General features: G+C 44.9%; 1 protein-coding gene across 6 annotated transcripts in view; it reads right to left on the bottom strand.

The window, feature by feature from the left end:
- The window catches only part of ANO5 (anoctamin 5), a 63,286-nt gene extending 50,880 nt beyond the window's left edge, over positions 1 to 12,406 (bottom strand). For all 6 annotated transcript variants that reach the window (XM_053389237.1, XM_053389246.1, XM_053389254.1 and 3 more), the window contains exon 1: positions 12,097 to 12,406. In XM_053389237.1, the coding sequence (XP_053245212.1) occupies positions 12,097 to 12,154 (58 nt within the window). In that variant the 5' untranslated portion in view covers positions 12,155 to 12,406. The remainder of the gene's footprint in view (positions 1 to 12,096) is intronic.
- Between the last annotated feature and the right edge of the window lie 2,412 nt (positions 12,407 to 14,818).

Genomic DNA, 14,818 nt, shown 5'->3' with positions numbered 1-14,818 from the left:
TCAAATCTCCCCTCTGCTATAAATTCACTAGCAGGCCTTGCACAAGGTTTTTATCTCTCAAATTCAGTCCCTAATCACAAATATGGTTACAGTATTTCTGACCTAAACTACAGGATAGTTGTAAAAGTTAGTGAGATAATGTATATGAAGTGCTATGATTATTCTGAAGTAGTATATAATGACAATTGTATTGTTGAATACTGTGTACAGTAGGGTATACTTACAAATGTTAAATACATCTGATGTTGACATCTATTGTCATCAGAGTGATATGTTCTTCATATACAGCCTATGCCTAAGTGACAAACGTATTTAAACAATGTCTGTCACAATGTTTAAGCAGCTGTTACAGTATCAATGAAAGTGGAACAGCCAAAAAAAAATCAAAAAATGACCTCTGTCTTTTCAAACTCCACAGTTAATATTCTTATTTCAAAACTGAGAGTTTGTTTTTGTTTTTATGTGCTGTAACAAATGATGACAAAACAGGGTAGGAATAGTCCCGTCTTTTGGGACAATTTAAAAGCTGTGTGCAATAGCTAATCAGATCCCTAACTGGGTCATTCCTTCATCTTGGTCACTTGATAACTGTTTCTTTATTTGACATCTTCAACATGTACATGTGGAGATTTGTGGCTGTGAGCTAAAGACATCATATACATACAAAAACAAGGTCATCCTTGTTTAGTCATCATCCCAAGAGAACGTTAATTATTTCACGAGAGATGCTCAACAAACTGAAAATACATTTTCCTAAGTACTGGTCTGGGAATACACATGCTATCCTATCTCTCAGTGTTGTTAGGAAGAGTATTGAGGGGTTAGCTACATGTTACAGGCAAACAACCATGACACCCTAACACCCTTGAGAACTCTCTTTGTCTTATCAGACCCCGCTCCAGATTTTTTCAGTGTGTCAGATATGAATAACATATGAATATGTTGCTCCAAGCAGAGCTGTAAAATGACTTCAAGTCATGAGGAGGGACTGACCTGCTCCACATCATTTTAATAAAAGCTCTAAAAACTTTGGCTTTTGATTCCATGCTATCCCAAGGGGCTTTGATGATTTTTTACCTGTTTGTTAAGTTTATAGTGGTACAGTCAAACCTCGGTTGTCGAGCAGCTCCGTTTTTTAACATTTTGGCTACCGAATGCTGAAAACCCGGAAGTAAATGCTCTGGTTTTTTAACATTTTTCAGAAGCCAGATGTCCAACAAGACTTCCGCTTGAGTGCAAGAAGTTCTTGCAACCAATCAGAAGCCATGCCTCAGCTGTTGAACATTTTGGAAGCCAAACGGGCTTCCGGAATGGATTACATTCCACAAGTGAGGTTTGACTGTATGTTTATTGTTGATTTTTGGATTAGAATTTTATTCTTTACATTATAGCTGCTTTGAACATTTTTAAAAATATGGTTAAAGTATTGGTCTAGGACTGGGGGGAGGTTCAAACACACAAAGTCATGGCCCTTTTTTTTAAAAAAAAGAAAAAACTAGAGAAGTAATTGGAATGCATCTTACCCTTTTCTGCTTGCCATTTCTCTATTCCAAATAGTGAACAACAGTTTCCCCCATTAAAAACAAGCTATTTCTGAGGTAGAAGGAAAGCATCCATCAATGCTTCCTTTCTGCCCCCCTCCATATATACATGCATATGGCTACAGGGCTGTTATATGCATTAGTATATAAATAAAAGTTAGCCCCAGAGATACTATCAGTGCTTCCAGATGTGGACAATCAGCAGCACCCAATCATTCCTGGTCTACTTAAAGCTGCAAATGAAATAGCAACTCGGTTTCCAGACTTATGGAATCCAAGAAATATTCTGCATCCATGTGGGTAGCTCCCCTTTCCCCAGTCCCAAATTTCTCGGAATGTTACATGGACCACAGTGCAGGTGAAAAGCGAAATGCTCGCCCCCCCCCCCTTGCTGCACTCGCAATAAGTATATGCCTTCTGCTGCGATTTGGGGCTGGGTAAAAGAAATAGATATGAAGGCAATATTATTTGGAAAGGGGATGGTGAAAGCGATAGAAATGATTTTTAGAAAAGAGACACAAGCGTATGAAAGGAAATGGCTACAGCAAGCTACGAAAGACCAGCTGGCTCCAACAGTTGCACCATAAAACATCTATCCCTAGGGAAATTCAATACAGTGTTAAAGGAGGCATAATTTCTGAACATGGGGGCAGGGAAGGAAGTTAAGCAGGGGAAATATAAGAGCAGGGCATTTTGTTGACAATACCAAGTTAATGCTCTGTAAAAATGAATGAAAACAGTTGACTATTTCACAGTAAAAGCCCAGTGTGGAAACAGATTATATGTAAAACACTCTGAACTTGTACAAAAATAAAATCTATAAAACATTAGTAATTATGGCTATGGCTTATGCCTACCTTCCATTCTTTGCCTCCTGTCCCCCTCTGCACTCCTAGCCTGCTCTCTCTCCTGCATGCATGTCAGCTGATCAGTGAAAATTTGAAGCCTTTGAAGCTGAGGCCACACCCTCCTCTTTACAGGCCACTTTCAGAGAGTCAGGCTGATTCTATTCCCCCCTCCCACTGCCATTTTATTTTTCAATGACTCAGTGTTCCATGGCTATTGGGAATGCTCTGTCCTCACTGGGTTTGGGGGGGGGGAGTAGTTTCTCCTTATGGTCTATCTATAGCTATATGGAGGGGGGAGGGGAATTGTACTTCTGCATCTCTTTAGATTCCCCCAAGTATGCTTGTGAGATGAGAGTGCTTTTTTATTATTGCTTAAGGGCTGGAGCTCATCCATGAATTTTAAAAATATTGCTTCAATATTGCTCAACTAGAGCACAGCTAGAGCCTTCATAGCTCCCAATATTATCATGGATAATTTCAAAACCTATATGGTGGTGCCAATATAGGTATGTCATAATTGCAACTGAAATTGTAATTACTCTGGCTCATCTGCAAGAACATTAGTTTGATAAACAATAAACCAGAAATATGGGCTTCTGGATTACTGTGGAATGGCAGTGGATGATGAGCTGTTTTCTCCATTCATGAGAGCCTTGGGGGAAGCACGAAGGTGGCATGCGCCCCCCAAGTAAGCCCCATAAGACATAAGAGAATTAGTAATCAATTGGTTGCAATATCACCAACTTAATGAAGTGTTTAAGATGGATAAAAACAAAACCTCCCAGTTCGAAAGGGAACTGTTAGAAAATAAAACTAAGTTAATTTCTAAAATGTATAAACTTTTATTAGACTGGCAAACAAAAGATGAACAGGTCAAATTGATTATGATTCACTAGGCGAAGGATTTTGGTTATAATATTGAATTAGCAGCATGGGAGAGATTATGGACAATAGGATTAAGAAAGACAGCCTGTTCAAAAGAAAACTATATGAAAATGATGTATCGTTGGTACTTAACTCCTAGTAAATCAGCTAAAATGTATAAATCAAAGTCTAAAACATGCTGGAAATGTAAAGAGAAAGAGGGCACGTTTTATCACATGTGGTGGTCATGTAAGATGATAATAGACTTCTGGGAAATGATAAATAATGAATTGGAAAAAATGCTGAAAATAATGTTTTGTTAAAAACCCCAGAAGCTCTTCTTTTAGGTATTTTAGGTCCAGAGATCCTGAAGGACCAGACAAAATTATTCATGCATGCAACCATGGCTACATGGATGATGTTAGCCCAGAGATGGAAAGATGGCAAAACTCTGACCAAGGAAGAGTGGTAGATAAAACTGATGAATTATGCTGAGATGGCAAAACACAGGAAGAATTAGAAACCAGGAAGAGACTGACTTTAATAAAGAATGGGGTAAGTTTATTATTTATTTTAAAAAATACTGTAAACAATTACACACATTGGTAGGATTGACAGAAAACTTGTAGTAAAAATTCAAACTATGGAGTGATAAAGGATTTATAAAAATAGAGCTACGGAAGAGATGCAGAGGGAGAAATTATTATATGAAGATCCATGAAGGTGGGGGGGAGGTAAGTCAAAGAGGATTTTATGTTTGTAGGTTTTTTTATTCTGTTTGTAAAATTGAAAATGCAAAAAATAAAATTTTAAGCTGCTCAATAAAATGAAGAAGAAGAAACCAGAAACTTGAGAACCATATGAAGAGGAGACAAAACAAAACTAAGAGCTGACTGAGTGAGAGATTATCTGGACAAATGCATGTTTCCCAACTTGCATTTGGCAAGAAAACAATTATACAGACAAATATAAATAGTGTTTGGGATGGTTACACTAGTAACCAGGTACACTGGGTTCGCGTCTCCGCTCCTCCACATGCAGCTGCTGGGTGACCTTGGGCCAGTCACACTTCTTTGAAGTCTCTCAGCCCCACTCACATCACAGAGTGTTTGTTGTGGGGGAGGAAGGGAAAGGAGAATGTTAGCCGCTTTGAGACTCCTTAAAGGGAGTGAAAGGCGGGATATCAAATCCAAACTCTTCTTCTTCTTCTTCTTTAGAACAAAATCACTCAGATTATTTGTCTGTCCTCACCATGTCCCTGCACTAGCTTTCAAAACAGCAGGCAAAGAGCACAGCTACCAAGTTTTTGATATAATATCTGCACTAATCCTAAAATCATCTGTACCATAAGGCTGAGATGTCCCTGACTCAGTTTCATTCACTGCAACTGAAAACCTTGCCCAAAAGGCTTAACAGTGAATGTGCATTTCTACTTGATGTGAGTCAGCGCCACAGCAAGGCTATATTTGGTCAGAACTAGCAACAAAAGTTTCCCTCCCCTTTCCCTGTAGGAAGTTGCTACTTTAGAACTAATGATTTTACATCAACATTGTGTCCATGAACTAAAGACCTCATTCTCAAATTTGTATGGGCAGGGTAAAACAGACTTCAATATACGGTATATAATGCCAGTGCCTTAAATATGTCCCCATTTTCACAAAACTAATCCAGATGCAAATACATTTCCTTCAGACTAGAATACTGACAGAGTGACTCAGTTCTAAAACTCAGTATTTTTCTACAGCAGAACAAACATGTACTTTGAGTAACATGGAAGCAGTACTGTTTATTTGAAGGAATAGTAGTCAGTGGAAACTTGTCTGTTCCAGGTTCCTCTTCCCCCCACCCCCTTTTCATAATGCCTGCTGGATGATGACAACATCATAATAATATATAGGGTTGGTTGACATGGTACCAAATTGGAAATTTCACGTGCCAAATCCACATCAAAGAACAGGCATTGAGAGACCTTACCCCTTTTGTGCTATTATTGGACTCTCCCCAAAATGACAGAACAGGGTTGAGTGTGTCTAGACTGTACAGCATGCTAATCTTAATAGATACATATATAGCTGATGGTCTAAGGCAGATGTGGGAAGCTGACAGATTACCGTATTTTTCGCCCTGTAGGACGCACTTTTCCCCCTCCAAAAATGGAGGGGAAATCTGGGTGCGTCCTATGGGGCGAATGCAGGCTTTCGCTGAAGCGTGGAGAACGAGAGGGGTCGGTGCCCACCGACCCCTCTCGCTCTCCAGGCTTCGGGAACACATCCGCAGCCTAGGCAACCCTGCGGGAGATCCCGCAGGGATGTCTAGGCTGCGGATAGCAGCCTGCTTCCCGGAGCATCGGGCGCCCTGAAAGCAGAGCGCCCGGCGCTTCGGGAACACATCCGCAGCCTAGGCAGCCTTGCGGGAGATGCCCGCAGGGCTCCCCACGCTGCGGATAGCAGCCTGCCGCCTGGTGGGCGGGGCGCCCTGAAGCAGAGCGCCCTGCACACCGGACAGACATCCGCAGCATGGGGAGCCCTGCAGGAGTTCCCCGCAGGGCTCCCCACACTGCGGATAGCAGCCTGCCGCCCGGCGGGCGCAGCGCCCTGAAGCAGAGCGCCCGACGCTGCGGATAGCAGCCTGCCGCCCGGCGGGCGGGGCGCCCTCAAGCAGAGCGCCCCGCACGCCGGACAGACATCCGCAGCATGGGGAGCCCTGCAGGAGTTCCCCGCAGGGCTCCCCACGCTGCGGATAGCAGCCTGCCACCCGGTGGGCGGGGCGCCCTGAAGCAGAGCGCCCCGCGCACCGGGCAGACATCGGCCAGCCCCACAAGCTCGGGGGACAGCAGGGAGGCACAGCGCCGCCATCCCGCTGTTCCTCGACCTGGTCAGGTTTCCCCGACCTGCTTTTGGGGAGGAAATAAAGGGGAAAATTTTTTCCTTTATTTTCCCCCCAAAAAACTAGGTGCCTCCTATGGGACGGAGCGTCCTATGGGACGAAAAATACGGTACTATCAGTAGAGATGACTGGACCTCAACATGGGGGAAATTTGTTTTGAAATCTGCCTTGGCCTCAACAGAAGAGGCAGCACTTAAAACACTGTAAAAATGCCATCTCACACCTATACATTTGGCTCATATTACTTCCTGACATTCACCAAGCTGCTGGAGAGGCTGCAGAGCATTATGCTTGAATCAACATATTATGGGGTGTGTGGAGGGGGGGTGAGAATGGTTTGATCCTGTGAGGAAGTATTTATTGAAATAAAAGCAGTTATTGGACAAAACACCTTGAAATGTCCAGAGCTAACCCTGCTCAATTTTTTGTTATGGGAGACATTAACTTACATTTCAAACCCCTAATAAGTCATCTTTTACTAGCAGCCAGGCTGATAATAAAAAGATACTGGGAAAAATCAGAGGGTGCTTCTTTGACAAACTGGTACAATAAAGTATGATAAAATATGACTAATAAAATAAAAATGTTACAAGGTTCAAAGCATAAAGATTCTTTTGCAACTGATTGGTACAAATTTATTATGTATACAGCTAAAAATGAAAACATAGGACTCCCTTCATGCTATAAGACTTTTTGGTTAGCATAGCTGTATGTTGCCTTTGATGCAAATAAATGGGACATGAAGTGATAGCAACACGCAGTGTAAGAAACTCAGATATATAAGCGAGGTGCCAAGTGGCTCCTTAAACCAAGGTTACAGTCACCAAAATGGAATGTCTAATTGCCATTTTTGGGTAAAAGAGCTCTAAAATCTTATTTTGCAAATGATGGATTGACTATGATTGACTATCTGGCTAGTTGAGATGACAACCTTGAGCTAGGTTAAGAACTTTGAGAACTTAAAGAAGAAAAGTCACTTGATCCAGGTCCAGTCCATGAATATATTGGCCTTTTCCGACCACCTTTTTTTCTTAAAGGTGACTGAACCTGCTTAGGCTGCACAGAAAAAGCATTTTGGTTTCAGAAATTCATTTTGATTGTGCAGATGAAATATAACTGATAGAATTCTACAGGATGGGGTATTAGTATGTGAAAACAAACCAGATCCAATGATCCCCAGGCATGCACCTCCACATGGTGGAGATGTCAGGCACCATCCTGGCACCCAGGCATCTTCACTTGGTTGCAAGTGGTCAAAAACCAGGTGCAAAGTGAGCCTGGCACCTGGCTAATTTCAAACACTGCTTTCATGATGCAGAACCATGAGACCTATCTTGTGATTGTTTATCCTGACCTTTCAATGGTCTCTGACTCGGAATATGACTTCTGTGGAACTTTTATAGCCGCATTTCTGGGCCTTGAAGGAATCAGAAAGCTATTGAAGTATAGCCATATCTCCTAGCCTTAAAGAGATATAAGAAGCAGGTAAAACAGCATTCCAGGGCATCTCTAGAGGCAAGGAAAGAGGCAATGGATGAATAAGTTAGGGAAGGGGGTGACTTTGGACCTAGGAAGTCGACAGTTGAATGAAAGCTAGAAGTGGGAGAAGAGTAGATAGGGAGTAGAGGCATCATTTGCTCACTTTGCTGAAAACCTCCTTGAGGCCCTTATTACTTTGCTCTTTTCAACTGCTTTCAGGCTCATCCCATATCAGTTTTTAAGGTATGTGGTTGAGGTCTGCCTTTCCAGGCTTTTCCTGGAAATTAGCATAGTCAACTGAAGTGTTCCACTAGCACAAAGACACATGACTGAGAATTTGAACCCCTTTGCCTTCTCCTCTCCCCATTCATCCTGTGCATGCCCCATAAATCTGTTCTAGAAGATTGTGGGAGCCCCCAGAAAAAAATAGGGGTTGCACAGGGAGCGAATAAGCTCCATTGCACAACTAAAAGTCATTGCTCTAGTGAAACTGTTTAATTGAATACCACTCATGGTCTCAGTTTCCACAAGAGTGCCTTGTCTGCTTCATTCTTTCACTACCTAACAGAGGGGAACTTATACTTCTGTGCAGTGCATGACTGAGAGAACACACCTGCATGTAAGTGATTATGTGAATGTGTATGTGCAAGTGTTGTGTGTATGTGTACACGACAGAAAAATCACACATGAAGTATGCTGGCTATTACAAAAAACAGGATGTCAGAGCTGCTAGAACTCTGACTTCAGTTTTATTCAAAGATGACACCTATACCAAACACAGTCTGGGATGCTATGGAATGCTTTAAAAAACTTTCAAGTCAAAGGCCACTGAGACAGAAAGTTCAGTGTGTTGGTGGTTGGAATAGAACCAGTGAACATCAGTACATTTCTAGCTTGCATTATACTTTAATAATGGGTTCCTTTAATGATTAAGTAATGATGGGGGAAAGATGCTAGGCAAAAATTGATGCAATGGATTTTTTCCTGGCTTAGTAACTGCTTTGGGAATGGCATCAACTATGCACTTTGTAAATATTCACTTTAGCTTAGTCATAGCAATAACTTCATCTCAGACACTTACGAGAAAAATACTCAACTTGGAAGTCATTATGAAAGTGCTTAGTAAGTCTATTTTAGGCAGTATTTAATTTACAAAATAATGTTTTCCAGCATGATGATAACACCACACTCTGACCTTCACATTATGTTGGTTCACTTGATCTATCTTATAAAAGGGAATGAAAACTAAGTATCTTGAAAGAAGGGATGATGCGTTCCCTCCCCCAGCCCTAGATTTTACTGTCATTTTTTAAGTTGACTAGTAGTATACACATACACACACCAGAACTTCACACATACAAAAATACATTATTCACTTCTCTACTGCTATGACCCAGTTGCCATAGCTACCACCAAACAACAACAAAACAACACGGCTTTCCACTTCCTCACTCAGTTTTTCTCCTTCCTCACCCCAGCCAATTTCGTTATTTCCATCTTTTAGCCTAGCCTTCAGAATGACCTGCCAGGCATACTATCCTATTCTCTTCTTTGTCACCACTCTGGGGTAACGAAGATGGTACCTGCAGCAGCGTTGTTCTTTGTTGCTTTGCTGAATGATGCCACCCTCCATTGTCACTGCAACCCAGCCAGGCAAGCATATGAGGATTGGGGGAGGCTGAAGCCAAGGAAGGAACAGGTGGCAGCAACCAGTCCAGAGCTCAACAGCAAAGCACTGAAGAAGTACCTGCAGGAGGTACTATTATTTTCATTTCCCTCCTGAAGCCACCAGAGTTGTTTGGGGAGGAGGCAAAGGTGTCCTCTAGCCTTGGGAAGGACCTGCATCCATTCCCCAGTGCCATGTCTAGCTTAGCTATAGTATCCATTCCATTTCACCTCGAGGTGAAAGTCCTGCAAGTATCAGTTCAAAGGCAGTGACATAATTTCCAATTTGCATATAATGGAGGCAAGAACTACCAGGCAAATAATCATAGCATCTGGTAGAGTAGAGCTGAGCTTCCTCTCCAATGCTGGCATCACTGCAGCTTACCAGGGCAGGGCTGGGTGGTATCAAGGTTGGGCTGTGCCAGACTCCATCAGTGGCCACAAACACCCAATGTCATCACTATCCTGCCCTGTCCATCCAAGCACTGGTGTCAGGAGGGTGTCCCCAAGCTATACCATACCAGTCACTACTGGGAGTAGTTTTACAGCATGTAGAAGGCGAGTAACATCCAGACCCCTACTTTCTAACTTGTGTTTAAAACTTTTGTAGTAAAAAGGCCCAAAGCTTAGTATCGGTGAAAGACAATTTGCTCATATGTCCTCTATTGTTGCACCACTGGGAAACCAACTCCTGCCTTCATCTATAGCTTCGTAATGAAGCAGGTTTCTTTCTCATGCTGGGTCAACCATGTCAAAGGTGCTTTTAGGGTCATGTATGAAAATGTTTTTTGCCTCTATTTCTTCTCCATTTCACAGAGCTGAGCCGTTTCTTTTAAATTACAATGCAATGCTCAAAACGCTGCAGGAAAATAAGTTCATTTGCAAAGCTAACAAATAGCATAATCCACATTAGGGCAATACCTGTGTTAGGCTAACCCAAATGCCAAAACCAGTGTGCAAACTTTCAACTCAAGCTTTCAACTCAAAAGCTTGCACACTATTTTGGGATATTTTGGCTGGCTTGCTCAAAGTATTGCCTTAAGATAAGCTTATTTTTTCCTTATGTGCCACCTTTTATTTTATTTTTGTTTAGAACAGAGATCACCAAACCAGGTGGCCCTAAGGTATTTTTGCAAAATCACTAGTTCTTGCATTTTGCAGGGGGAGATATTTTATTTTATTTTTGCAATGGTAGGCACTTCCTTCACTCATGAAGGGCCTTTTCTGAATGTGTGTGTGAGGGTTCTCATCTAAGCTCTCTGTGTGACTGAGAGACATACACTTGGGCAGACAGAGGGGGAAATGTGTGTGAGAGAGATAGAGAGAGAGTTATGCATGTGTGTCTGTGGTCTATATGTGTGTAGTGAGTGTACGTGTGTGCTGTGGTGTGGCCAACGTGTATATTTTTCCTGGTACAGGGGCATGCTCCCTGTTCTTAACATGAGTGTGTTCAGTGGGTGGGTGTGATCTGAACAATCAGGGCCAGCAGGACATATATGACTGCCCACAGCAAGAATGGAGGGAAGGGAGCAGCTATTATTTTGTGTTATGCCATGCTCCCTATAGCAGCCACTTTGAGAACGGCACCCATAAAGGTAAAGATAAAGGGACCCCTGACCATTAGGTCCAGTCGTGACTGACTCTGGGGTTGCGGCGCTCATCTCGCTTTATTGGCCGAGCGAGCCAGCATACAGCTTCCAAGTCATGTGGCCAGCATAACTAAGCCGAACCAGAGCAGCACACGGAAACACCATTTACCTTCCCACCGGAGTGGTACCTATTTATCTACTTGTGGCGCTCATCTCGCTTTATTGGCCGAGGGAGCCGGCATACAGCTTCCGGGTCATGTGGCCAGCATGACTAAGCCACTTCTGGAGAACCAGAGCAGCGCATGGAAACGAATGGCACCCATAGAACTTTGAATTGTGTCTGCTGGTCCAAAAAGGTTGGCAGCTTCTGGTGTAATAATAACAGCTTTCAGAAAATGATATGAAGGCCTTTTTTTAAGAAGGGGAAAGTTAAATAATGGCAATCAGCCTTAGCTTCATTATCTCTGTTGCAGTCTGGTGAATTGGCTGTTGGAACAGAGTTGGGAGCCCCATGATCTCAACAAGGCCTCACTCTCTCACCTTTCCCCAACGGTGCCAGATGCAAAACACCGCACCTTCCCATGTTTCTGGTCAAAGCTTTGGGTGACATAGGCGTCCTACGATCTGCGGAAGGAAGGACCCTCCCGTAGAAATCTACTGGCGACAGAGTCTTTCGGTTTTGTTCAACTCCTGGGAAGAGGCCTCTGGAGCCGGAGTGGACTGTGGAGCCGCTTCCCTTTGAGGAAAGGAGGGAGCCGCCCTCCCTCCTTGCACGGCCGCCTGTGAATTCCGCTAGCCTCGCTCCTTCTCGCCCACCCGAGGCGCGCCTTTTTCTCCGGGCTCACCCTTCCTCCCCACACCGCAGGTGCCCACATGGAAAAAGTGAGCCTGAGGCGACGCATTTCAGCCAAACACCGGGCGGCGGAATGAACAGCCGCGGCCAGCCCCGCCCGCCCGCCAAGAACCAGGCCGGGATCCTCCATCTCCCAGGCGGCACCCGGCCCGGTTTTGTCGGTCTCGGGGTGGGGGGTGGGGAGAAGCTGCGCCTTCAGCACCGGACAGGGAGCGCGATCGGGGCAAGGGAAGCCCCGGGATTCCCAGGCACTGGCCCAAGCGCCGCCTCAGGAGCCGGAGTGGAGAAAGGGAAGTTTTTCCCCGGGCAAACTGGCGAGCGACCAAGACGCCCCCCCCCCGCCCCGCTTCCCTCCCGGTGGCTTTACTCACCGTCATTGGCCAGACCCATCTCGATGAGGGTCTCATCCTTCTTGCCCACTCGGTTCATGGCTGCTCGGGAGAGGCGGGCGCGCAGGCTAGCCAAGCAGCCTTGCCCGCTAGAGAGAGCCAGTGTGTGGGAAGAAGGGGGGGTGGGGAAGGCGGGCGGGCAGAGCGCGAGCGCGCCGCCCCCAGCCTTTCCTCTCTCTCGCTCTCTCTCCACCCTCGCCCGCCCACCGCTTATCTCTTCGCCCTGGAATCCCAGAGGGGCAGCGGACGACCTAATTAGTGTTCGCCGGCAGAGCTCAAGGAACGGGTGGGAGGGAGGGCGCGCGCGGAGGTGGGGGGGGAGAGGTTGAATTGCTTTAAGGGGAGGCTCCTCGTGCGGCCCTGGAGGCTGAGCCGGGGAGGAAAGGGAGGGGGCGAGAATGCGCGAGTCGGGGTCTGCGCGCGCTGCCAAGGTTCGGACTCGGGTTACTCCTGCGGATTGCGTCACGGGGGAGGGGGGAGGCGCCGAGGCTTTGCTCCTTGCGCTGTCTCACACTCTCGAGCTCCACACCCTTTTCCTGTTGAGTCTTTCGGCGCTGATGCTGCTGGCTGTTCTCTTCTCTCTCTCTGAGCAAGCTCACACCCACGTGCTGCATTAGGAGAGAGGCATTCTCAAGAGTATAGTCACCCGTCTTCCACCCCCTCCTCTTTCACAAAGGCGAATATTTTTCACTTCCACTTGAGTGTTATTATATTTTTATTTTTATGGACATCATCAAATATCTCAAAGGCCAGATGGAGCAAGCTTGTTTTCTCCTGCTCCGGAGGGTAGGACCCAAACCAATGGATGCAAGTTACAAGAAAGGAGATTCCGACTAAACACCAGGAATAACTTTCTGACAGTGGGAGCAGTTTGGCAGTGGAAGGGACTCCCAGGAGAGGTGCTGGAGTCTTCTTCCCTGGAGGGTTTTAGGCAGAGGTTGGAGGACCATAATAATTTAATAATAGTAATAGTAATAATAGTTATACTCTGCCCATCTGGCTGGGTTTCCCCAACCACCAACCACCTGTCATGGATGATCAACTTGAGGTTCCTGCATTGCAGGGGGTTAGACTAGATGTCCCTTGGGGTCCCTTTGTTGTTGTTGTTTAGTCGTTTAGTCGTGTCCGACTCTTCGTGACCCCATGGACCAGAGCACACCAGGCACCTCTGTCCTCCACTGCTTCCCGCAGTTTGGTCAGACTCATGTTTGTAGCTTTGAGAACACTGTCCAACCATCTCGTCCTCTGTCATCCCCTTCTCCTTGTGCCCTCCATCTTTCCCAACATCAGGGTCTTTTCCAGGGAGTCTTCTCTTCTCGTGAGGTGGCCAAAGTATTGGAGCCTCAGCTTCAGGATCTGTCCTTCCAGTGAGCACTCAGGGCTGATTTCCTTCAGAATGGATAGGTTTGATCTTCTTGCAGTCCATGGGACTCTCAAGAGTCTCCTCCAGCAGCATAGTTCAAAAGCATCAATTCTTCGGCGATCAGCCTTCTTTACAATTCTGGGGTCCCTTACAATTCTGTTATCCTGTTACCAACACCACAAACAGGAGGCTGTCAACTTCAAAGGAGTGGAGAGGGAGGGAGAGGAAAGTCACCATAAGAACATAAAAGCCCTGCTGGATCAGACCCAAGGCCATCTTATCCAGCATCCTCTTCTCACAGTGGCCAATCAGATGCCTGTGGGAAACCAAGCTGGAAATCAACACAAAAGCCCTCTTCTCTCCCATGGTTTCCAGAGACTGGTATTCAGAGGCATGATGCCCCTGATTCAGTTTTCTCACACCAGTCAGCTAGAATATGTGAGGACCATGTGAGCCATCCTGGGGAAGGATAAGGATAAGAAAAAGAAAAAGAAAGGATCTGCATCTCCTTTCCCCCCCTCTTTACAGTCCCCCTCCCCTCAGAATTTGCCTCCACCCTGAAGCTGCATTTCCATCACTGGTTCAACACTTTTATAAGTTTTATGGGGATACAATTACGGTATATAGCAAGCTAGTTCAGTAATAAAAGTTTTGGATGCATTTAACAAGAGAGCCAGAATAATTTGTGCATGGTTTCAAACAATAAAATGATCTAATCATGAATAAGAAGGGGAGAGGAAGTACTATCACAGTAATTTCTTAAGTCAAATAAATTCCAGTGAAGTCCACTTGACATATAGTAAATTTCTATTAATGTCTTCCCCACATTGGTCTCTACAGCAGACACTGCAACCGTCCAAGAGTTTGACCTCACCCCCAAATGTACACTCCTCCATTGTCTCCCAAGACAGACAGATGCCAACAATTGTTATGTATGTATGATTGGCCTTGGTATTATCAGCACATGTATGCAGCAGCAACACATGTGTATGTTGGATTGTCACAAGTAGTCTACAAAATGATTTATAATATATCAAATCACCTATAAAATTACTCACTTGTTCACATACCTGTTCCTTTTATAGGACCACCTCTCTCCATATGAACCTATCTGGACCCTGAAATCATCCTCTGAGGCCCTTCTTTGTGTGTTTCCTCCAAAAGAGGTTTGGAGACTGGCAACTTGAGAATGGGCCTTTTCTGCTGTGTCTCCCCGTTTGTGGAATGCTCTCCCTAGGGAAGTCTATCTGATGCCATCATTATACATCTTTAGGTGCCAGGCAAAAATGTTCCTCTTCACCCAGGCCTTGGGCTGATTGACATCCAATGCCCTTTCAAATG

This window comes from Podarcis raffonei, chromosome 1, assembly GCF_027172205.1.
Source record: "Podarcis raffonei isolate rPodRaf1 chromosome 1, rPodRaf1.pri, whole genome shotgun sequence".
Lineage (NCBI taxonomy): Eukaryota > Metazoa > Chordata > Lepidosauria > Squamata > Lacertidae > Podarcis > Podarcis raffonei.
Note: the sequence above shows the minus strand (reverse complement) of the source record. Positions and strands in the feature narration are given on the sequence as shown.